The sequence below is a fragment of the Lichenostomus cassidix genome, chromosome 29 (genome assembly GCF_008360975.1).
Source record: "Lichenostomus cassidix isolate B80296 chromosome 29, HeHo_3.0, whole genome shotgun sequence".
Classification (NCBI taxonomy): domain Eukaryota; kingdom Metazoa; phylum Chordata; class Aves; order Passeriformes; family Meliphagidae; genus Lichenostomus; species Lichenostomus cassidix.
This window is the reverse complement of record NC_139509.1, coordinates 497755-521256: the sequence shown is the minus strand read 5'-3', so window position 1 is coordinate 521256 and position 23502 is coordinate 497755. Positions and strand designations below refer to the sequence as shown.

General features: G+C 55.3%; 2 protein-coding genes across 2 annotated transcripts in view; both read left to right on the top strand.

Moving 5' to 3' along the window:
• Window positions 1–11632, top strand: part of LOC146425770 (chromobox protein homolog 5-like) — a 411406-nt gene extending 399774 nt beyond the window's left edge. Inside the window, exon 5 of the transcript XR_014846380.1 lies at window positions 11619–11632. The gene's annotated coding sequence lies outside the window, so the exon portion shown is untranslated. The remainder of the gene's footprint in view (window positions 1–11618) is intronic.
• A 6854-nt stretch (window positions 11633–18486) lies between these two features.
• Window positions 18487–20621, top strand: LOC146425769 (ATP synthase F(0) complex subunit C2, mitochondrial-like). Its single transcript, XM_085041325.1, has 5 exons — window positions 18487–18503; window positions 18572–18668; window positions 19183–19245; window positions 19354–19514; window positions 20399–20621. The coding sequence occupies exons 2-5, from the start codon at window positions 18630–18632 to the stop codon at window positions 20511–20513; spliced, it is 378 nt and encodes a 125-aa protein (XP_084897451.1). The 5' UTR covers window positions 18487–18503; window positions 18572–18629; the 3' UTR covers window positions 20514–20621.
• Window positions 20622–23502: the final 2881 nt, after the last annotated feature.

Below are 23502 nucleotides of genomic sequence, written 5' to 3'. Positions count from 1 at the left end.
TTTAGGGATTGGGTTTTTGGGGTTTTTTGGGATCACTGGAGTATCTCTGGGTTTTGGGGAGTTGAGGCATTTCGGGGTTGATTTTTGGGTTTTTTTGGGGATTGCCAGGATATCTCCAGGTTTTGGGGAGGTTGAGGCATTTTGGGGTTTTTGGGAAGTGATCTCTGGGATGTCTCTGGGTTTTGGGGAGGTTGAGGCTTTTTTTGGGATATCTCCAGGTTTTGAGGAGGTTGAGGCGTTTTGGGTTTGGGTTTTTGGGGTTTTTTGGGATCTCTGGGATATCTCCAGGTTTTGGGGAGGTTGAGGCGTTTTGGGGTTGGATTTTTGGGTTTTTGGGAAGTGATCTCTGAGATATCTCTGGGATTTGGGGAGGTTGAGGTGTTTTGGGGTTGGGTTTTGGGTTTTTGGAGGTCACTGGGATATCTCTGGGTTTTGGGGAGGTTGAGGCATTTCGGGGTTTTTTGGGAAGGGATTGTTGGGATATGTCCAGGTTTTGGGGAGGTTGAGACATTTGGGGGGTTTTCTGGGGGTTTTGGGATCTCTGGGATATTTCTGGGTTTTGGGGAGGTTGAGGCATTTTGGGGTTTTTTGGGAAGGGATCTTTGGGATATCTCTGGGTTTTGGGGAGGTTGAGGCATTTTGGGGTTGGGTTTTTGGGTTTTTGGGAAGTGATCTCTGGGACATCTCTGGGTTTTAGGGAGGTTGAGGCGTTTTGGGATTGGCTTTTGGGTTTTTGGAAGGGATCTCCAGGATATCTCTGGGATATTTGGATTTATTTCCCAGTTTTCCCCCCACTGCAGGAGCTTTGGGATTCCTCCTCAGATTTGGCCCCACAGAAGGAAAAACTCCTTAGATTTGGGTTTTCTTTTCCCAAGGCCTGGGAAATAAAAAACAATTAAAAATTAATTAACTCCCAAACCAGGGAAAAACATGGGATGGATCCTCCACCACTTCCCAGGCTGGGAACCTCCCACGGGTGGATCTGAGGGTACAAAATGGGCTTAAACCCCCAAAAATCAGGATATTTTGGATTTATCTCCCATTTTCCACACCCGAACACCACAACACCCAATTACCATTCAGCACCTCGGTTTCCCCGCAGGTCAATTTATTCCCAAATCCCGTTTTTTTTACGGCTCTATTGAACTATTTGCCACATTATTTATGCGCTAATGCTCCGAGTCCCGGCGGATCCGGCCGTGTCCAATAAATAACGGGACAAATCATTAAGCAGAGCGATAAAATCAAGGCGTTTAAAAATACATCAACCTGTGTTGCTTTCCGTGGAAAAAGGAGCTCCAGGGGCTCGTCAGGGCGGGAGAGGAACACGTGGAAAAAAATGGGAAACAGGGAAAAACAGCTGCTTTTGGCTGATTTCCTTGAAAAACGAGGGGTGGGAGGGTTTTGGGGTTTTTGGGGAAAAGGTGGGAAGGAGGGAATTCGGGAGGGAGGGGAAGGGAGTTTATCCCAAAATTCCAGCAGATCCAAATCCTTGGGAAACCACGGAGGTGATGCTGAGGTGTTCAGAGCTCCTGGATTTTGGGAGAAGATTCCAGGTGGGAGGAATGTCCAGCAGCCCCAGGTGAGGATTTTTCCCAAAATCCCACCAGATCCAAGTCCTGGAAAAGCCTCAGAGGTGACACTGAGGTGGCACTGAGGCGACACTGAGGCCTCCACAGCTCCTGGATTTTGGGATTTTGGGAGAAGATTCCAGGTGGGAGGAATGTCCAGCAGCCCCAGGTGGGGATTTATCCCAAAATCCCACCAGATCCAAGTCCTGGAAAAGCCTCAGAGGTGACACTGAGGTGACACTGAGGCGACACTGAGGTGACACTGAGGCGACACTGAGGTGACACTGAGGCCTGCACAGCTCCTGGATTTTGGGAAGGATTCCAGTGGGATTGTGGATCTCCAGCCTGGGATTCCCCAGAGGAGCCAAATCCCAAATCCTGGGTGCATCCCGAGCGGGGGGAGAGGTGGATGGGATGGGATTTTTTTGGGAATCTCATCCCAAATCCCTCCAGGGATGAAGGAGGTGATGTGGAGTTGGAGGAACAACATCTCCATCCTCCTCCCTTCATTCCCACCTCTCTGTCCCTAAAAACCTCCATGCTGAAACCTCAGCTCCCTGAAATCCCAAAAAAACCCAAAAATCCCAAAAAACCCCAAAAAATCCCCAAAAATCCCAAAAAATCCCAAAAAATCCCAAAAAATCCCCAAAAATCCCCAGAATGGGACTGCTGGCCACCCCATCCCCCAACCCCAAGGAGAAAATCCTGCTGCTGAGCCAACGCTGTCCTCCGGAGCTTCCCAGTGATGCAATCCCAGTTTATTTGTGTGACAACCAAACGGTTATTACAGTAATTAGCATAATTAGCAGCAGCCAATTTCCATAATAACACATTCCCGGGATCCAGGGGACTTTGGGCAAGACAGGTTTCTTTGGGATTTCGGAGAAACAAATGAGAAATTGCTCAGCGAGACGCAGAGGTGACGTGGTGGGGAACAAAGGGTGGCTTCTCCCGGGGATTTGGAGGTCATTGGGAGCTCCAAAAAAAAATCTCATCCCAAAAAAAAATACAGGGAATGTGTGGGATAACCTGGAAAAAACCCTCCAGCATCATTTCCCAATGGATTCAGGACATGCCTGGTGTCTGGATGTTTTCAGCATCCTGAAAAAACCTGAAAAAAAAACCCTAAAACCCAAAAAAAATCCTAAAAAATTAAAAAAAAAAAAACCTAAACCCCCAAAAATTCCTAAAAAACCCCAATTCCTGGGAGCATTCCCAAAAATCCCAATTCCTGGGAGCATTCCCGAGGGCTCCCAGCCCGGAGGTGCCGCGGGAAGCTCAGCAGAGCAGCAGCAGGAAGGATTTATGGCAGGATAATGGGAGCCATTAAAAATCTGCTTCGTTTCGTTTTCAACCCACGCCCTGCGCCGGGAAACTTCTCCAGGCAGCTCTGGGAGGGCTCAGCTCCTCCTCCGGGGGGTTTGGGATGGGTTTTGATCCCAAATTCCTCAAAATAATCTCATTTTGGGAGCATTTTTCCCCCTCAGCTTTATGGGATTTGCAGGATTTTCCCTTATTCTACCCTAAATCCACAAACCCTCCAGGCCCAATCCCAGTCTGGAACCTTTTCCCCACCTGGCATTGTCTCCCCAGCCTGGGCCTTGGGATTTTTAAAAGGATCCTTTGGAAAACTCCCTTTAGGACCATTTTTCCCCCTCAGCCCTATGGGATTTGCAGGATATTCCTTTATTCTCCCCTAAATCCACAAACCCTCCAGGCCTGATCCCAGTCTGGAACCTTTTCCCCACCTGGCAATGTCTTCCTAGTCTGGGGTTTGGGAAAATTAAAATATCCTTTAAAAAACCTCACTTTAGGACCATTTTTCTCTCCTGGCAATGTCTTCCTAGTCTGGACTTTGGGATTTTTGAAAGGATCCTTTACAAACCTCCTCTTAGGACCATTTTTCTCCTCAGCTCTGTGGGATCTGCAGGATTTTCCCTTATTCTCCCCTAAATCGACAAACCCTCCAGGCCCAATCCCAATCTGGAACCTTTTCCCCTCCTGGCAATGTCTCCCCAGCCTGGGGTTTGGGATTTTTAAAATATCCTTTAAAAAACCTCCATTTAGGACCATTTTTTCCCCTCAGCCCTATGGGATTTACAGGATATTCCCCTTTGTGCTTCTCTAAATCCACAAAATTTCCAATCCCAATCCCAATCTGGAACCTTTTTCTCTCCTAGCAATGTCTCCCCAGCCTGGACTTTGGGATTTTTAAAATATCCTTTAAAAAACCTCCTCTTAGGACCATTTTCCCCACCTGGCAATGTCTCTCCAGCCTGGACTTTGGGATTTTTAAAAGGATCCTTTACAAATCTCCCTTTAGGACCATTTTTCCCCCTCAGCCCTATTATTTTCAGACAAGAGAAAAGATCTCCTCATCCTCTGGCGAATCCCAACCCAACTCCAGCTGGGATCAATGACTTCTCCCAGGATTTCCTCTCTGGAAAAAACCCAGAAAATCTCCCATGAGGGATTTTCCCCTTCCCGACCCCGAATTTATGGGAAAATGAAAATAAGGTGAGCTGACATCGTAAAGGGGCAGGAGAGGAGCGAGCTGGGGTGAGATCCTGAAATCCCAGATCCTCCTGGCTGGAAAAAAACCAGGAATTATCCAAAAATAATCTTCTCCCAGCAGGTGGATCCTCAGAAACAGGGAGGAATCACCCCAGGATGGAGAACAGTGAGGAGTTTTGGGGTTTTTGGGGTTTTGGGGTTTTGGAGTTTTGGGGTTTTGGGGTTTTGGAGTTTTCGGGTTTTGCTGCCAATTCCAAACTGCTGGATCATAAAAAATTCCTTGGGTCATCCTGGGGCTGCTCAGCCATGGAGAATTCCTTTAAAAAATGCCAAATTTGAGCTGCTGCTGACCCCAAAATGCCATGGGAGTCCCCAAAATCCTGTGGGGTGCAGCAGGGAGGAGCGAGGAGCCCAGATGGACCAAAATTCGGGAATTTCTCTCCCAAATTCCAGCCAGGATGAGCCTCGGGGTCCATCAAGGTGATCCTTGGATCTCAAATCCCTCAGGTTATCTGGTGATGGTTTAGGGAGAGCAGAGCTGGGGAAAAATCCCCCAAAAATCCCCCAAAATTCCCATTTTTTGGCAGCCCAGGAGGTGCCACCAGCATGGGGATTCCAGTCCCTCCCATCCCAAAATCCAGGGGTTGGGATTCCCATCCAGGCCCTGCCAGCTGCCAGTTCCCATCTGGAATTTTGTGTCATTTACCCAACATTCGTTTGCATTTGCTTAATGAGATCTTTTTCCCTTTATTTTTTTCCCTTTATTTTTTTCCCTCCTTCGCTTCCCAGATGTTTTTTTTTTCTTCTCTCTTCCCCTTTTCCAGGGAAAATCCAGCCCCAGGTGGTCCAAAATCCACTTTTAAGTGTCCAAAATCCTCTTTTAAATGTCCAAAATCCACTTTTAAATGTCTGAAATCCACTTTTAAATGTCCAAATCCACCTCAAAACGTCAGGGAGGGGAGAAAAACCCTCCCAACCCCAACCCCACAGCCCCACAAAATCCCTCCCGATTGTTCCTCCCCATCCCAGTCCCCCCAGTTTGTGTGAACTGGGAGGGGAGTGACGTCAAACTGGGATTTTTAGGGAAAAAAACCAGTATTTCTGCCACTTTGGAGCCTCTTTTCTGATCTATGGCGAAGCGAATTGTAGGGAAAACACCCCAGGAAGGGAACAAAGTGTGGAAAATTCCTGTTTCTGGCTCCGGGGGTTCTCCGCGGGGATTTGGGGTGGATTTGGGGTCTGGGGGCGGCTGGCAGCAGCCAGGCCGTTTTTCTCCTAAAACAAACAGTTTTGGGACTCAGCCCCGCTGGGGTGGAGCTGAAAAAACCCCAAATTTTCCGTCCTGCCATAACTCCTGCCTGTCACTCCCGCCAGGAGCCACATTCCTGCGCCGCCAGCCAGGGCGAAATTCCCCAAAATGCCCTTTTTTTCCCCAGGAATTATGGGCTCGGGGCTTCCTGTGCCGGGGGTGAAAACCCCAATCGCTCCCCCCGGCCGGCAGGAGAGCCAAATCCGGCTGGTTTCATCCCAAATTTCTGCAGCAGCAGCCAAGGCTGGCGCCGCTCCAGCTGCCGGGAATGAGAGCTTTGCACACCAGGCCAGAAATTGTATTTATTTTTTTATTTTTTTTATTTTTTTGGGATTCTGGGAGAGCAGCAGGAGGCTTTTGTGGGGTTTTGTTTTTTTAAGGGGAGTTTGTGGGGTTTTTAAAATGATTTTTTAAGGGGAGTTTGTGAGGTTTTTATTATTTTTAAAGGGGAGTTTGTGGGTTTTTTATTATTTTTAAGGGGAGTTCGTGGAGTTTTTTATTATTTTTAAGGGGAGTTTGTGGAGTTTTTTATTATTTTTAAGGGGAGTTTGTGGAGTTTTTTATTATTTACAATGGGAGTTTGTATTTTTGGGTTTTTTTTATTTTTAAGGGGAATCTCCAATGTCATTTATTTTATAAAGAGAAAAAAGGAGGAGAACAAAGGGGGTGGAAAATGAGGGTTTTGACACCATTTTTTCATGGTGTCACCCCAAAAATTGGATTAGGGGAATGGATTAGAGAAACCTCCAGAATTCCATGGATTCTGAGAATTCTCTCTTTTCCTAGAGAATTTTTCCCTTTTCCCACAGAATTTTTCACTTGTCCCACAGAATTTTTCCCTTTTCCTACAGAATTTTCCCTTTTCCCCACAGAATTTTCCCTTTTCCTATAGAATTCTCCCCTTTCCCTACAGAATTTTCCCTTTTCCCATAGAATTCTCCCCTTTCCCTACAGAATTTTCCCTTTTCCCCCAGAATTTTTCCCTTTTCCCACAGAATTTTCCCCTTTTCCTCCAGAATTTTCCCCTTTTCCCATAGAATTTTTCCCTTTTCCCTACAAAATTCTCCCTTTTCCTACAAAATTTTCCTTTTTCCCCACAGAATTTCCCTTTTCCCCACAGAATTTCCCCTTTTCCCCACAGAATTCTCCCTTTTCCCCACAGAATTCTCCCCTTTTCCTACAGAATTCTCCCCTTTCCCTACAGAATTTTCCCTTTTCCTCCAGAATTTTCCCCTTTTCCCATAGAATTTTTCCCTTTTCCCTACAAAATTCTCCCTTTTCCTACAAAATTTTCCTTTTTCCTACAAAATTTTCCTTTTTCCTACAGAATTTTCCCCTTTTCCCATAGAATTTTTCCCTTTTCCCTACAAAATTTTCCTTTTTCCTCCAGAATTTTCCCCTTTTCCCATAGAATTTTTCCCTTTTCCCTACAAAATTCTCCCTTTTCCTACAAAATTTTCCTTTTTGCTACAGAATTTTCCCCTTCTCCCATAGAATTTTTCCCTTTTCCCTACAAAATTTTCCTTTTTCCTACAGAATTTTTCCCTTTCCCATAGAAATTTCCCCTTTTCCCCCCGAGCTCCCCCTCTCCCGCCGAACCCCAAATCCCCTCTGGCTCAACCCCAAATCTCCTCCCCTCAGCCTCACCCCACAGCCGCTGATGACGGCGCCGCCAATTAGCGCCAATTAACCGCGAGTTGCGCAACCGGCGACATCCAAACCCCAAACAGCGCAGCGCTAATTATCCTCCGCGCTAATTGCCCGGCCAGGGGTGTGGAGATGGGGCTGGGAAGCCTCAAAATGGGGTTTTTTTCAGCCCCAAAATGGGGGTTTGAGGGCTGAAAATTGGGTTTTTCAGCCTCAAAATGGAGTTTTTAAGCCTCGAAATGGGGTTTGGAAGGCTGAAAATGGGGATTTGAGTCCCGAAATTGGGGTTTTGAGGCCTCGAAATGGGGTTTTTACGGATGAAAATGGGGTTTTGCAACCTCAAAATGGGGTTTTTCAGGCCGAAAATGGGGTTTTTAAACCGGCCTTCATCTCCTCTGCAGGCAAAATATTTGGGTTTTTCCCTTTTTTCCCTTTTTTCCCTTTTTTTCCCGATTTTTTCTGGCTCATCCTCCTTTCCCCATCCTGACGGACAGAATTACTGGCGAGAGCTGTAAAAAATTAATTGGGAATTATGGAAAATGGCTGCGAGCCTCCGGATGGATTTATGGGTTTCATGCTTGTGGGGTTTTTATGGCCTCGGCCTGGGCAGCGATCCTGATCGGCGATCCTAGTCAGCCAGAGATCCTAATCAGTGATCCTAATCAGCCAGAGATCCTAATCAGTGATCCTAATCAGTCAGAGATCCTAATCAGTGATTTTATCAATCGGAGATCCTAATATTTATCAATGATCCTAATATTTATCAGCGATCCTAATCCTTAGAAACGATCCTAATCCTTATCAGAGATCCTAATCCTCATAAACCCTAATCCTTATCAATGATCCTAATATTTATCAGCGATCCTAATTCTTATAAATCCTAATCCTTATCAATGATCCTAATATTTATCAGCGATCCCAATCCCTGTCAGCGATCCTTATCAATCAGATATCCTAATCACTAATCCCTGTCAGGGATCCTTATCGGGGATCCCAATCCTAATTAGCGATCCTAATCACACCCCAGGCACTCCCACTCGTCCTTTTATGGCTTTAGGGCACAGGTTTCCTCTTTAGGTCTCCATTTTACCCTTTTTTGGGTCCTTTTTTGGTTCTTTTATCGCTTCAGGGCAACATTTTCCCTCCCCAAACCCCAAATCCCTTCCCAGGATCCCCGGATTCCCTTTCCCAAAACCCCAAATCCCTTCCCAGGATCCCAGGATTCCCTTTCCCCAAACCCCAAATCCCTCTCAGGGACTCCCCAGGATTCCCTTTTGATCCCAAAACCCCAAATCCCTTCCCAGGATTCCCTTTCCCACCCAAAACCCCAAATCCCTTCCCAGGATTCCCTTTTGATCCCAAACCCCAAATCCCTCCCCGCAATCCCTGATTCCTCCCCAGCATTCCCAGATGGAATTCCCACCCCAGCGTTAATAGGGCCGGGTTTGGGGCTGCCCCACCGCGCCGCCCCATTGCCCTTTTAGGGCCGTTTTTATGGGAAGTTTTGAACGGGAATTCGCCCCCGGCAGCGGCTCCGAGCCGCCGGCGGTGGGTTTGGGGTGAGTTTTGGGGTTTTGGGGTCATTTCCCGGCTGGAGCTGCAGCTCGGCGCTTGCGGAACTCTTCTCTCCCCATCTAGCGACAGCCGCGCGCGTAGCAACTGCTTGGGATCGAAATCCCAAATCCTTTCGGGCCGAGCGGCGCCGGGCGGGGGAGGGAGAGAAAAAACCCTAAATCCCAATCGGTTCTACAAAGAGAGGGGGAAATCCCTGAGGTTTTGTCCCCAAAAATCTGAGTGCTAAACCCAAATCCCCAAAATCCCCAAACCCAAATCGGTTATCGGCGTCACCCTACAGAGAGAGGGGAAAATCCCTGGTTTTGGCCTCAGAAATCCGAATCCTAAACCCAAATAAATGATCGGTGACCCCAAATTTGGGGAGCCCCAAAGCCGTGAAGCCTCGGAGATTTTGGGGTTTCTGGCATTTTGCTCTTAGTTTGGGGGAGACTCTGACCGCGGGGAATTTGGGATTTTGGGGTTTTGTGGATTTGGGGTTTTGGGATTTAGGGGTTTTGGGATTTTGGGATTTTCTTCTCGTCTCGGTGGTGGCTCTGACCACGGGGCTTTTGGGATTTAGGGGTTTTGGGATTTTCCTCTTGGCTCTGACCGCGGGGATTTTGGGATTTTCCTCTCGGCTCGGGGGTGGCTCTGACCACGGGGATTTTGGGGTTTTGGGATTTTGGGGTTTGGGGTTTTGGGGTTTTCCTCTCGGCTCGGGGGTGGCTCTGACGGCGGGGATTTGGGATTTTGGGGTTTTAGGATTTTGGGATTTTCCTCTCGGCTCGGGGGTGTCTCTGACCGCAGGGATTTTTGGGATTTTGGGATTTCCCTCGGCTCGCCCCTCTCGGCGGCCCCACTGATTTATGGCCGCAGCCACGCGGCCGAGCAGCCGCTGCGTCCCCCGCGATCCCATGGGAGGCGCTTAGGGCAGTTTGGGATTTTTTTTCTTCCCCTTTTTTATGAATTTTTATTGCGCTGCTTTTTTTGGCTCCGGAGAGCGAGAAAATGAAAATAAAAAACCCAAAACAAAACCGGGAATTGGCTTTGCTCGCTTGGGATCTCTTGGGATTTTTTTGGGATTTTTTGGGGTCTCTTTGGGATTGATTTGGATTCCTTGGGATTGTCTTTGGGATTTACCCAAAAGGGCAAAATTTCCCCCCAAAAAAGGACGAATTTTCTCCCCAAAGGGTGAATTTTCCCCCAAAAGGGCAAATTTTCCCCCCAAAAAAGGCAAATTATCCCCAAAAGAACAAATTTTCCCCCCAAAAGGGAAATTTTTCCCCTAAATGAGTAAATTTTCCCCCAAAAGGACACCCCAGTGAGTGGTGGTGAAATCCCAATGGGAATGACCCCAAAAGGGACACAAAATGGGGCAAAAACTGCGGATTTAGGGGAAAAAACCCCACGGAGCAGCGCAGGGAGGCAGGGGGGAATTCCTGAGCGAAAAAAAAGGGGAAAAATGGGATTTTCCCAATTCTTTTGAATTTTCCGAAGGTGATTTTTCCCCAAAGCTGCAGATTTCCAGCGCCGCCAGCAGCTCCTCCCGGGAGGAATAAATAAATCGGAATAAAACCTGAGGGGAAGAACATTTCCCGACCTTTTCAAAGGCAATTAAAATCCTGCTGGAAAAAAAGGGTTTTTAAGGAGAAAGAGCTTTGTAGGGGAAAATAGAGGAAAAAATAGAGAAAAAAATCAGATTTAAAACAATTTTTATTTTTCCTCCCCTCAGGTTTTTTTGGTTTTTTTTTCCCAGCAGCAGAGCCACTTTATGGGGGAATAAATGGGATTTTTGGGGTTTTTTTGCAGCTGCCCCGGTGGGGTTTTTTGGGGGCAATAAAGGGGTTTTGGGGTGAGGAAAATCCCGCCCTGCTCGGGTTTATGGAGCCTCTCGGAGGTGCTCATTAGCTCTGCTGGTTTTTGGGGCTATTTTCGCTTTTTTATATCTGATTTTATTATTGGGATTTTATGACCTTTTTTTTCCCCTCTGATAGGTAATACCAAAAAAAAAAAAAAGGGAAAAAAGGGGAAAATAAGGGAAAAAAAAAAAACCTCCTCATCCCCTTTGCCTGGAGGGATCAGATATAAAATAGGGAACAATTTGTCAGTTACAGCAGGAAATAAAAATGATGGATTGGAGAGCCAGGGAGGAGCGGGAGTGGAGCTGAAATAGGGAAAAGATGGGGAAAAAAATCACATTTTTGGGGAATATTTGGGATTTTGGGGCATATTTGGGATTTTGGGAGCCACCTGCTCCCCTCGGCTGGGGGAATGGAGCTGAAATAGAGAGAGGATGGGGAAAAAAATCACATTTTTGGGGAATATTCGTGATTTGGGGGAATATTTGGGGAATATTTGGGATTTTAGGAGCCGCCTGCTCCCCTCGGCTGGGGGAATGGAGCTGAAATAGGGAAAAGATGGGGAAAAAAATCCAATTTTTGGGGAATATTTGGGGTTTTGGGGAATATTTGGGATTTTGGGGAATATTTGGGATTTTGGGATCCACCTGCTCCCCTCGGCTGGGGGAATGGAGCTGAAATAGGGAAAGGATGGGGAAAAATCCCATTTTTGGGGATATTTGGGGGTTTGGGGGTGTGAAGGTTTTGGGGTGGATTTTTAGGGTTGGGGAGAGGGAAAGGAGGGGAAAAGGAGAAGGGAGGGAAGGAAGAAATGGAGGGAAAGGGAAAAATGAGAGGAAAAAGGAAAAAATGAGAGGAAAAAGGGGAAAATGAGAGGAAAAAGGGGAAATGGAGGAAAAAGGAGGAAGAGGAAGGAAGGAAGGAAGGAAGGAAGGAAGGAAGGAAGGAAGGAAGGAAGGAAGGAAGGAAGGAAGGAAGGAAGGAAGGAAGGAAGGAAGGAAGGAGATGATAAAATGATGATAAAATGATAAAATTATAAAATGATAAAATGATGATAAAATGATTTCTCCCTCCCTGACCTTCCTCTCCCCCCTTGACCTCCCGCTGTCCCCGCGCTGTCCCCAACCCCATCCTGTCCCCATCCTGTCCCCAAGCTGTCCCCACGCTGTCCCCAACCCCATCCTGTCCCCAAATCTCGGCTCCTCTCCCCTCCCCCGCCCTCCCCTCCCCCTCGCCGCCCAATTTGGATTTTCCGCTCGATTTTCAGCTCCTCTCCCGCATGCTAATGGCGCCCTCAGCCCAACCCCGACGCTTCGGGTTGGTTTTTTATTTTTTAATTTTTTTTAATACTTTTTTTTCCTCCCGTTGCCATGGAAACCTTCCCTCGGCTGCTCTTCCCCTTGCCGAGCATCGTTCGGGGGACAAACGGGACGTGTGGCCTTGGGGACACTCGGGGACACCGCGGGGTCCTTGGCGCGGGGGGATTTGGGGTTTTTTGGGGGTTTTTGGGGGGTTGGGGGTTTTTGGGGTTTGGAGGCACAGGGGGATTTGGGGATTTTGGTGGGATTTGGGGCACAGTGGGGATTTAAGGGTTTTTGGGGGGTTTGATGGGCTTTGGGGCCACAGGGAGATTTTGGGGTTTTTTAGGGGATTTGGGGTTTTGGGGGTGTAGGGTGGGATTTGGGAGCCTCGCCGAGGTCTCGCCCACCCCAAGGAGGTCCCAAGGAGGTCCCAAAGTGGTCCCAAGGTGTCCCAGGAGGTCCCACGAGGTCCCAAAGAGGTCCCAAGGCGCTGCGCTCCTGGGGTGGCCCTGAGGGTGGAGCAATTGTCCCGAAAATGCCAAAGGCGGATTTGCCCCGCCACGACCCCATTTGGGGACAGAACCAGCCGGGGTGTCACCTGCGCACCCCTGGGTGTCCCCAGGCCACTGTCACCTCCCTGGGGACACCTGCATCCCAATCCCACAAATCCCATAAATCCCACAAATCCCAGAAATCCCACAAATCCCACAAATCCCACAAATCCCACAAATCCCACAAATCCCATCCCACCCCGTCCCATTCTATCCCAGTCCCATCCCAATCCCATAAATCCTATAAATCCCATATATCCCACAAATCCTATCCCAATCCCAATCCCACAAATCCCATAAATCCCATAAATCCCATCCCACCCCATCCCATTCTATCCCAATCCCATAAATCCCATAAATCCCATAAATCCCATAAATCCCACAAATCCCATCCCAATCCCATCTATCCCACAAATCCCATCCCAATCCCATCAATCCCATCAATCCCATCCCCATTCCCTCCCCCTTTTCCCACAGGGACAATCCGGAGGTGACAAAAACCTACAGAATTTTCCCGATTTGGGTGAAAACCTCACAGGTTCGGGAAAAACTCCAAAACCCCGAGAGGGATCCGCGGGAGGAGAACAAAGAACGGCGGGAAATATTGGGGGAAAAAGAGGTGGAATTGGTTCATCCCCTCCTCCCCGCGGGTTTTATTGCGGATTTGGGGTTTTTTTTCCCTAAATCATCACTCAGGGTGGGATTGGGGATCCTGAGGGGTCCTGACCCCAAAAAAGGGGATTGGGAATTAATTAATTTGGGATGGGGAATTAATTTGGGATCGGGAATGAATTTGGGATCGGGAATTTGGGATCAGGAATTAATTTGGGATCAGGAATTAATTTTGGATGGGGAATTAATTTGGGATTGGGAATTAATTTGGGATCAGGAATTAATTTGGGATCGGGAATTAATTTGGGATCAGGAATTAATTTGGGATCAGGAATGAATTAGGGATCAGGAATTAATTAATTAGGGATCAGGAATTAATTAATTAGGGATCAGGAATGAATTTGGGATCAGGAATTAATTAATTAGGGATCAGGAATGAATTTGGGATCAGGAATTAATTAATTAGGGATCAGGAATTAATTAATTAGGGATCAGGAATGAATTTGGGATCAGGAATTAATTAATTAGGGATCAGGAATTAATTAGGGATCAGGAATTAATTACTTTGGGATCAGGAATGAATTTGGGATCAGGAATTAATTAATTAGGGATCAGGAATTAATTAATTAGGGATCAGGAATGAATTTGGGATCAGGAATTAATTAATTAGGGATCAGGAATTAATTAGGGATCAGGAATGAATTAATTAGGGATCAGGAATGAATTTGGGATCGGGATTTGGGGCTGCAGGACAAACAGGATCCACAATCCGGCAGCGCTGTCAGAATAAATCTCTCGTCTCCTTCAGACCCCAATAAATTTCTCCATTTCCCCTGTCCGGGAAGGAAGATCTGATCAGCTTTTAAATGTCAGGCGGAAAGGAAAGTTTGTCATAAAAGAGCGTGTAAAAAATAAAAATGGGGAAAATAGAAAAACGGGAATAAAAAACCTCCAGGAGCAGAAAATGCCCCGTGGAGGAGGTCGGGCTGAGCAGGGAGAGGGGACTGGGGGGTCAGGGAATCCCATTTCCACCCCAAAAAGGGTCCAGAGAGCCCCCAAATCCTGGGGTGAGAAATCCCAAATTCCTGGGATGAGAAACCCCAAATCCTGGGATGAGAAACCCCAAATTCCTGGGGTGAGAAACCCCAAATTCCTGGGGTGAGAAATCCCAAATTCCTGGGGTGAGAAACCCCAAATTCCTGGGGTGAGAAACCCCAAGTCCTCGGATAAAAAAACCCAATTCTGGGGTGGGAAATTTCCCATTTCTGGGATGAGAAACCCCAAATTCTTGGGATGAGAGACCCCAAATCCTGGGGTGAACCCCCCACCCCAATGCCTGGGGTAGCAGGGAACGCTGACACCTTTTTGGGGTGTTTTGAAGGTCTTTTTCCAGCCCAGTTTTGCCTCAAATCCCCACAGACAAATCCCGCAGAAATCCTCCCCTCTCCACCAGCACCGCGAGGGCAAAAAACTCCTGAATTCCCCCCAAAAACGCCCTTGAATTCCCCCCAAAACCTCCTGAATTCCTTCGAAATCCCCCTGAATTCCTTCGAAATCCCCCCGAATTCCTCCCTAACCCCCCGAATTTTCCCCAGACATCCTGAATTTCCCGAAAAAAACCTCTGAATTACCCCCAAAACCTCCTGAATTTTTCCCCAAACCCCCCGAATTCCCCCCAAACCTCCTGAATCCCTCCCTAACCCCTTGAATCTCCCAAACATCCTTTGGCCTCCCAACATCCTGAATTTCCAAAAAAACCCCTGAATCCCTCCCTCCCAACCCCCTGAATTCCCCAAACACCTGAATTTCCCCAAACCCCCCGAATTCCCCCCAATTTCCCCTCCCCTCGCTCACTCCCGGCGCTCCCCATGACGCCACCGCGGCTGAATCATGTCGCCTCGCGTCCCCACCGGAGCGCGACAGCCAGCAGGGCCGCGCCTGGGGGCGATTGATGGTCCCCGAGGGGGGCTGCGAGCCCCCGGGCCACCCGAGCTGGCGGTGGCCACCCGAGGGGGTTCGGTGGCCACCCGAGGGGGTTCGGTGGCCACCCGAGGGGGTTCGGTGGCCACCCCAGGGGGTTCGGTGGCCACCCGAGGGGGTTCGGTGGCCACGCGGGGTGGGGAAGCCGCTCCGAGCTGGGGGCAGCGCGGGGGGCTCGGCGGGTTGGGGACAGTGACATCCCCGCTGTCACCGCGCTGCGGGGGGGGTGAGACCCCTGAGACCCCAAAACCAGCCCCTGGACCCTCGGGGGGCGGCGGGGGGCGTGCGGTGCCGGGCCGTGCTGTCCCCATACTGTCCCTGTCCCTATCCTGTCCCTATCTTGTCCCTATACTGTCCCTATCCTGTCCCATCCAGTCCCTATTCTGTCCCCGTTTCTGTCCCCGTCCTGTCCCTATCCCTGTCGCTATCCCTATACTGTCCCCATCCTGTCCCCCGTCCTGTCCCCATACTGTCCCTATACTGTCCCCATCCTGTTCCTCTCCCTGTCCCTATCCTGTCCCCAATCCTGTCCCCAATCCTGTCCTCATCCTGTCCCTATCCCTGTCCCTATACTCTCCCCATCCTGTCCCCATACTGTCCCCTCCCTGTCCCCTCTCGTCGCCACCTCATTAGGATGCAGCGCGGGCGGCGACTGCGCCAGAGCCGGGATTGGGATCGAACTGGGATTGGGATCGAACTGGGATTGGGACAGGGACAGCGACAGGGACAGGGACAGGGACAGCGACAGGGACAGCGACAGGGACAGCGACAGGGACAGGGATCGGGACCGGGGAAAGAGGCTCCCCCCGAGCTCCCCGAGCCCCCCGAGCCCCCCAGGCCCACCCGCGTGCCCCCCGACCTTGCCCGCCCCCCAAATCCCACCCCAAGCCCCTCCGCTCCCTCCCACCCCCCAATTCCCGGCAATCCTCACCGCTCCCCTCTCGTGCCTCAGTTTCCCCAAACCCCCCCGAGCTCCAAAAGGGAGAGGGGAGGGACCCCCTCAAATCCCCCCAAACCCCCTCAAATCCCCCCAACCCCTCAAATCCCCCTCAAATCCCCCTTAAATCCCCCCAAACCCCCCTCAAAGCCCCCCAGCCGCGTCACGCGCCGCTCCCCCATCAATCGCAAGGTCAAAACCATTACTGGGACAGCAAACCCATCAGCCGGGGGACTGGGGGGGACTGGGAGGGACTGGGGACACTGGAGGGGACTGGGAGCAGTGGGGGCACTGGGGGGGTACTGGGGGGGACTGGGGGGCACTGGGGGGGAATTGGGGGACACTGTGGGCTCCTCTCGACCCTCTCGCCGCCCTTCTTTCCCGCGGAGTTGGTTTCGATCGCAGCGCTCAGCAAATGGAGCGCAGAGGCTGAAATGGGAAATAAAACAATAAAATGGGAAAAGGAGGAAAAATCACACAGGGGGGAGGGCAGGGGAGGGTGGGGGAAGCGGGAGGGGGAGGAGGCTGCAGGGGTTTGGGGCTGCAGGGAATGTTTGGGGGTCTGGGGGTTGGGGGCTGCAGTTTGGGGCTGCAGGGGTTTGGGGGTCTGGAGGGTTTGGGGGCTGCAGGGGTTTGGGGCGCTGAGATTTTGGGGGTCTGGAGGGTTTTTGGGGTGGAGGGATTTGGGGGGCTGCAGGGAGTTCAGGGGGTTGAGATTCAAGGGAGATTTTGGGGCGCTGAGGGGCTCTGGGGGGATTTGGGGGCGCAGGGGGGATCGCGGGGGTAATACGGGATTTGGGGGCGCAGGAGGTGTGCAGCCCCCCGGGTTTGGGGTCCCAGCCTCCCTCAGCCCCCCGGGTTTGGGGTCCCCAACCTCCCTCAGCCCCCCCGCACTGCCGGCTCCTCGCTATTGATTTCCCGTTAACGGCAGTTAATTACGGCGCTGATTTAATTAATGCCCTGACGGCTCCTGCAGCAGCGGCGCTGCCCGGAGAGCCGCGGCGGGGGGACACCGAGCTCGGGGGGTGACACTGAGCTCGGGGGGTGACAGTGAGCTCGGGGGGTGACAGTGTCCCCAGGGGGGTGACAGTGTCCCCAAGGGGGTGACAGTGTCCCCAGGGGGATGACAGTGTCCCCAGGGGGGGTGACAGTGTCCCCAGAGGGTGACAGCACACGCGGGGGGACACTGAGCTCGGGGGGTGACAGTGTCCCCAGGGGGGTGACAGTGTGCCCATGGGGGTGACAGAGCACCTGGGGAGGTGAGTGACACAGCACATGGCGGTGACACTGTGCGTTCTCAGCGCCCCATGGGGACACGGCGGGGACACGGCGGGGACACGGTGGGGACACGGTGGGGACACGGTGGGGACACGGTCGCCCCCCGGCCTCACACGCAGGTGTGCACAGAGATGAACACAGGTGAACACAGACACACGTGTGCACACAGACATGAACACTCGCACACACACACACATGAACACACACACACACACGAACACACACACACACACACACACACACACGCACACACATGAACACTCGCTCACACACTCACGTGCTCTCCCAGGTGCGCACACCTGTGCTGCCCTCCTTTCCCGCCAGAGGGCGCGCGCGGCCCTGCCCCACTGGCCCCGCCCACCCCGCTGCCCCCGCCCATCCCCGCTGGCCCCGCCCCTGCTCCGCTCCGAGTCCTCCCAGCCGGCAGGGGGCGCCGCGCAGTCTCCACCACCTCCCGGCGGCGCTTCCGGCCGCGCCTGCGCACTCGGAGCGGCCGCGACCTGCCCGGCGGAGCGGTGAGAGGGGCGGCGGGCCGGTGAGCGGAGAGGGGCTGGGGAGGGACAGGGGACAGGGTGGGACAGGGACAGGGCCGGGGGCAGCGAGAGTCATAGAGGGGACACTGAGAGCCATAGCAGGGACAGGGCCGGGGCGGGACAGAGCCCGGGGACACCGAGAGCCACAGCGGGGACACCGAGCCGCGGGCAGGCAGCGAGGGCAGCCGGAGCCCTGCGGGGCGGGAGGCGAACGGAGCCCCGCGGCTGTGGGGGACAAGGCCGGTGTCGCCCCTCAGGAGCGGCCTGGGATCCCCTGGTTGGGGGAATGTCCCTCATGTGGCTTTTTGGGGTTCCCTCGGAGTCCCCTCGAGCCCTGCCAGGGCTGCGGGTTCCCAGGCTGTCCCCCCCAGGCTGTCCCCCCCAGGCTGTGCCCCCAGACTGTCCCCCAGGCTGTCCCCCAGGCTGTCCCCCCCAGGCTGTCCCCCCCAGGCTGTCTCCCAGGCTGTGTCCCCAGGCTGTCCCCCAGACTGTCCCCCCGACTGTCCCTCTCAGGCTGTCCCCCCAGGCTGTCCCCCAGGCTGTGTCCCCAGACTGTCCCCAGGCTGTCCCTGAGACCCTCATTGTCCCTCTCGGCCCAGCGGCCCGGGGAGCTCCTGTCCCCCACCGCGGTGTCACCCCAGGATTGCCCCCCTGGATCCCTGACCCCCAAATGCCACCGCGGTGCCACTGCCGGGAGGTGCCACCCGGGTGACAGCGACACGTCCTGCCCGTCCCGCGTGTCCCCATGTCCCCTGTGTGACCCCCCGGCCGGGGTCACCCGCCTGGCCGACCCGCCGTGCCTCAGCCCTTCATGCGTGTCGCCTGTGTCCCTCCAGCCGTGTCCCGCAGTGTCCCTCGGCCGTGTACCTGTGTGTCCCTCGGCCGTGTCCCGCAGTGTCCCTCGGCCGTGTCCCCGCGTGTCCCTCGGCCGTGTCCCGCAGTGTCCCTCCAGCCGTGTCCCGCAGTGTCCCTCCGTCCTCGCCATGTTCACCTGTGCAAAGTTCGTCTCTGCTCCTGCGCTTGTGAGTAGTGACAATCCCTGTCCCCTGTCCCTGTCCCCTGTCCCCTGTCCCCTGTCCCTGTCCCTGCAGCACGGGCTGGGGTGACCTGTGACCCCTCGGGGACACTTTGGGGAGGTTTGGGGACACTTGGGGCAGGTTGGAGCCCCACAAGGTGAGCGGTGGCACCCTGGTGGTGACAAAGCCTTCCAACCTCTCGGGGTCACTGATCACCTTGAAGGGACCCAGCGACAGTGACAGGCCGGGCTGGTGTCACCGAGGGGTGTGACAGCACCGAGGGGTGACCCAGTGACAGTGACAGGCCGGGCTGGTGTCACCGAGGGGTCCCTGAAACGGGGCTGAGCGTGTCCGGGGGTGGCAGCGGTGGCCTCGGGGGTCCCGCGGGGGGTGGCAGCGGTGGCCTCGGGGGTCCCCCGGGGGTGGCAGCGGTGGCCTCGGGGGTCCCCCGGCGGGTGGCAGTGCCGCGGGGGGAGCCCAGGGTGGGTGTCACCCCGGCTGAGCTCGGTGTGTCACACAGGTGAGGAGGAGCTCGCGGCTGCTGGGCCAGCCCCTGTCGGCCGGGTGGAGCAGCCCGGAGCAGGTAACACCCCTGGCTGGGGACACGGGCTGGGGACAGTGTCCTGAGCAGTGACACTGCCCCGGGGGCAAACAGGGCGGGCTGGGGTGAGTTTAACCCCCTGTCCCGCAGGTGTCACCCGGAGCGCCGCGGGCCCTGCGGACGAGCTCTGCCCAGCGCGACATCGACACTGCCGCCAAGTTCATCGGCGCCGGCGCTGCCACCGTGGGCGTGGCGGGCTCGGGGGCTGGCATCGGCACCGTGTTCGGGAGCCTCATCATCGGCTACGCCAGGTCAGCGGGGCATTGGGGTTTGGGGGTTTGGGGTTGGGATTTTGGGGGTTTGGGGGTTTGATTTGGGGCTGGCATCGGCACCGGGTTCGAGCCTCATCATCGGCTATGCCAGGTCAGCGGGGGACGGGGATGATGGGGCTCTGGGGAGCGGGAGACTCTGGGGTGACAGGGGGCTCTGAGGGGACAGGGGGCTCTGAGCCTCATCATCGGCTACGCCAGGTCGGGGAGCACTGGGGGACATGGGGGGCTCTGGGGACAGGGGGTCTGAGGGGACAGGGGAGTTCTGGGGACACAGGGGCTCTGAGGGAACAAGGGGTCTGGGGGCACGGGGGCTCTGGGTGGACAGGGGGCTCTGAGGGATAGGGGGCTCTGAGGGGACAGGGGACTCTGGGGGCACAGGGGGGTTCTGGGGACACAGGGGCTCTGAGGGGACAGGGGGCACAGGGGGCTCTGGGTGGACGGGGGCTCTGTGGGGACACGGGGCTCCAGAGGCACGGGGGGCTCTGTGGGGAGCAGGGACTGCGCTGGCTGTGTCCCCCTGTGTCCCCGTGTCCCCCTGTGCCCCCCTGTGCCCCCTGTGTCCCCTGTGTCCCCTGTGTCCCCCTGTGTCCCCTGTGTCCCCTGTGTCCCCTGTGCCCCTGTCCCCCCCTGTGCCCCCTGTGCCCCCTGTGCCCCCTGTGTCCCCTGTGTCCCCTGTCCCCCCCTGTGCCCCCCTGTGTCCCCTGTCCCCTCTGTGTCCCCTGTGTCCCCTGTGTCCCCAGCCCCCTGTGTCCCCCCTGTCCCCCTGTGTTGCTGTGTCCCCCTGTGTCCCCTGTCCCCCCCTGTGTCCCCTCTGTCCCCTGTGCCCTGTGTCCCCTGTGCCCCTGACCCAGCTGCTCCCACAGGAACCCCTCGCTCAAGCAGCAGCTCTTCTCCTACGCCATCCTGGGCTTCGCGCTCTCCGAGGCCATGGGGCTCTTCTGCCTCATGGTGGCCTTCCTCATCCTCTTCGCCATGTGACAGGGCGGCTGGCGGTGACAGGGACAGGACGGTGGCCCCGTGCCTGGCCGGGAGTGCCGGGGGAGCCTCACCCCCCAGCCTGGCAGGAATAAAGACGGTTTGGTGACAGTCTGTGTGCTCCTCGTGTCTCCTTGGTGGCCCTGGCCAGTGTCACCTGCCTGCAGCTGGGTTTGTCCCCCTGGGTCACCCTGGGGAGGTGGCAGTGTCACTGCCAGTGGCACCAGGTGCCTGGTGGTGAGCCTGGCTGCCACCCGGAGCCCTCTGAGTGTCCCCAAAGGGACACCTCTGATCCCTGGGAACACCCGCGGCTGCCACCCTGGCTGTCACCTGCATCCCTCCCTGCAGGGACATGGTGCCTGTGGGGACACCTCAGCCGGGAGGGACTGTCCAGGGCCAGCATCGGGGTTTGGGGTGTCCCAGCTGCTGAGAGGGGACAGTTCGGCCGAGTCCAGCCTGCGGGGTGTCCAGGGGATCGGCCATGGCAGGGATTCGGGGTGTCGGGGTGCCCCAGGCTCTCGCTGTCCCCACTCTCGCTGTCCCCAGGCTCTCGGTGTCCCCAGGCTCTCGGTGTCCCCAGTCTCTCGGTGCCCCCATGCTCGCTGTCCCCACGCTCGGGGTGTCTCCAGGCTCGCTGTCCCCAGGCTCTCGCTGTCGCCACTCTCGCTGTCCCCAGTCCCGCAGTGTCCCCCCAGGCTCTCAGTGTCCCCACTCTCGCTGTCCCCCATGTCCCCACGGCTCGCGATCCCGCAGCACGGCAAGGCACAATGGGCGTGGCCTATCATTGACCCCGCCCACTGGATGTAGTGACCACGCCCCACCAGCGCCGAGGCCACGCCCCCGGGGGCTCCCATTGGCCGCCGCGCCGTTACCTCCCCGCGGGTCTCGCGAGAGCCTGGCGCGCGGGGCGGGGGGGCGGCGGGAGCCCCAGCGCGAGCGGCGGCGGCGCGAGGCCCGGCGGCTCCCTCAGGTAACGCGGCGGCGGCGCGGCGGCGGCGGGGCGGCGGCGGCGGGGCGGCGGCGGCGGGGAGCCCCGGGCAGCCCCGGGGGCGGCGAGCGCTCCGGCCGGCCCCTCCCCCCACAACTCTGCCCGAGTTTTCGTGAGGCAGCGGCTCCGCCCGCCCCGCCCCCGCCCTGAGCGACAGCGCGCCGCAGCCAATCGCATCGCGCGCAGCCTCTGAGCGGCGGGCGCGGCGGCCAATGGCGGGCGAGGGGGCGCCGCTGGGCGGCCAAGCCACGCCCCCGGGGCGGAGCTGGGAGCAGCGAGGGGCCCGGGCGGTGCCGGGGGGAGCGCGGGGAGCGGGAGCGGGACCGGGAACAGGGGCTGGGGAACGTGTGGGGAACGGGAATAGGGGCTGAGAGCCCTATAGGGACCGGGAACTGGGGCTGGGGAGCGTGTGGGGAGCGGGAATTGGGGCTGAGAGCCCTGTAGGGAATGGGAATAGGGGCTGAGAACCCTATAGGGACCGGGAACTGGGGCTGGGGAACGTGTGGGGAACGGGAACTGGGGCTGAGAACCCTGTAGGGAATGGGAATAGGGGCTGGGGAACGTGTGGGGAACGGGGATTGGGGCTGAGAACCCTGTAGGGACCGGGAACTGGGGCTGGGGACCCTGTAGGGACCGGCAATAGGGGCTGGGAGTCGTGTGGGGAACGGGAATTGGGGCTGAGGAACCGCGGATTGGGGCTGAGAGCCCTATAGGGAACGGGAATGGGGGCAGGGGGACCGGGAATTGGGGCTGAGGACCAGGGATTGGGGCTGAGAGCCCTGAGGGGAACCGGGGATTGGGTCTGGGGGTGTCTTTGGAGGCCATGAGTCGGGGACACCCTTTGGTCTGCAGGCCTGGGGCCCTGAGGAGATGTGGGTGGCGAGTGTGTCACCTCAGAGGCTGGAGGAGCCTCGGGGGTCCTGAGTGGGACCTGTGAGGGACCTGTGAGGGACCTGTGGGGTGCTGAGGAACCCCTCGGGGGTCCTGAGTGTGAGCTGTGGGGTGCTGAGGAACCCCTCGGGGGTCCTGTGGGACCTGTGAGGGGCTGAGGAACCCCTCGGGGGTCCTGTGGGACCTGTGGGGTGCTGAGGAACCCCTCGGGGGTCCTGTGGGACCTGTGGGGTGCTGAGGAACCCCTCGGGGGTCCTGTGAGGGACCTGTGAGGGGCTGAGGAACCCCTCTGTTGGACCCTGTGGGTCCAGGGGTGTGGACAGTCCGTGGGGTCACTGCCTGCCGTGGCTCTGAGCAGCAGGACCATGCAAACATCAGGAATTGCAGAGTTTGGGGAGTTGGTTTGGCAGCCAGGGGTTAATCCCCATCGGGAATCTGGCTGAACCTCCACCTGCTCACCTCACCTGGGATCTCACCTGAGCTGCTCCTGTCAGGGGTGGACAACGCCTGGCTGACCCACTGACCCCCTGGCCACGCTCAGCTCGCCCTGTCCTCTCCTGCTGCCCCTCTCTGTGTCCCTCTGCCCTGATTCTGCTGTCACCACTGTCCCTCGCAGGACAGTTTAACACAAAGTGTCACCAGCTGCAGTGAATTCCCACTTCCCTCTGCCTTTCAGGACTTTATTCCCCTGGGAACGATCCAGAGAGCTTCTCTAGCCCTTGGCAGAGGGTTTCACAGAGCTCTGTCCCTCAGACAGCTCTGGGGAGGAATCCAGCAGCGATTCCAGCCTGCTTGGAGGGTTTCTGGTTGGGTTTTGTCGGCAGAGCCCAGGAATAGCTGCAGCGTTTGGAGGCGGGGGAAGGTCTGTGGGAGGTGGGCTGAGCAGCCAGATTCCCGTTTGGGGAGCAGGGGAGGCTTGGCATCCTCTTTTCCTTGAAGGCAGAGCTCACTCCCAGCTCTGGGCAGGGATGGGGTGAGTCCTGCGCTGGTTCTCATCGCTCCGTGGGCTCTGAGGGCTTGGAGAAGGATTTTGGAAAGGATTTTGGAAAGGATTTTGGGAAGGTTTTGATTCTGATCCTATGAATTGATCAGGATTTGAGCCGGGAGTCAGTG

Coding starts and splice junctions, on each gene's coding strand:
- LOC146425769 (XM_085041325.1), top strand. CDS start 18,630: ATGTTCACCTGTGCAAAGTTCGTCTCTGCTCCTGCGCTT. Junction 19,246..19,353: donor GGTGGAGCAGCCCGGAGCAG/GTAACACCCCTG, acceptor CCTGTCCCGCAG/GTGTCACCCGGAGCGCCGCG. Junction 19,515..20,398: donor CTCATCATCGGCTACGCCAG/GTCAGCGGGGCA, acceptor CTGCTCCCACAG/GAACCCCTCGCTCAAGCAGC.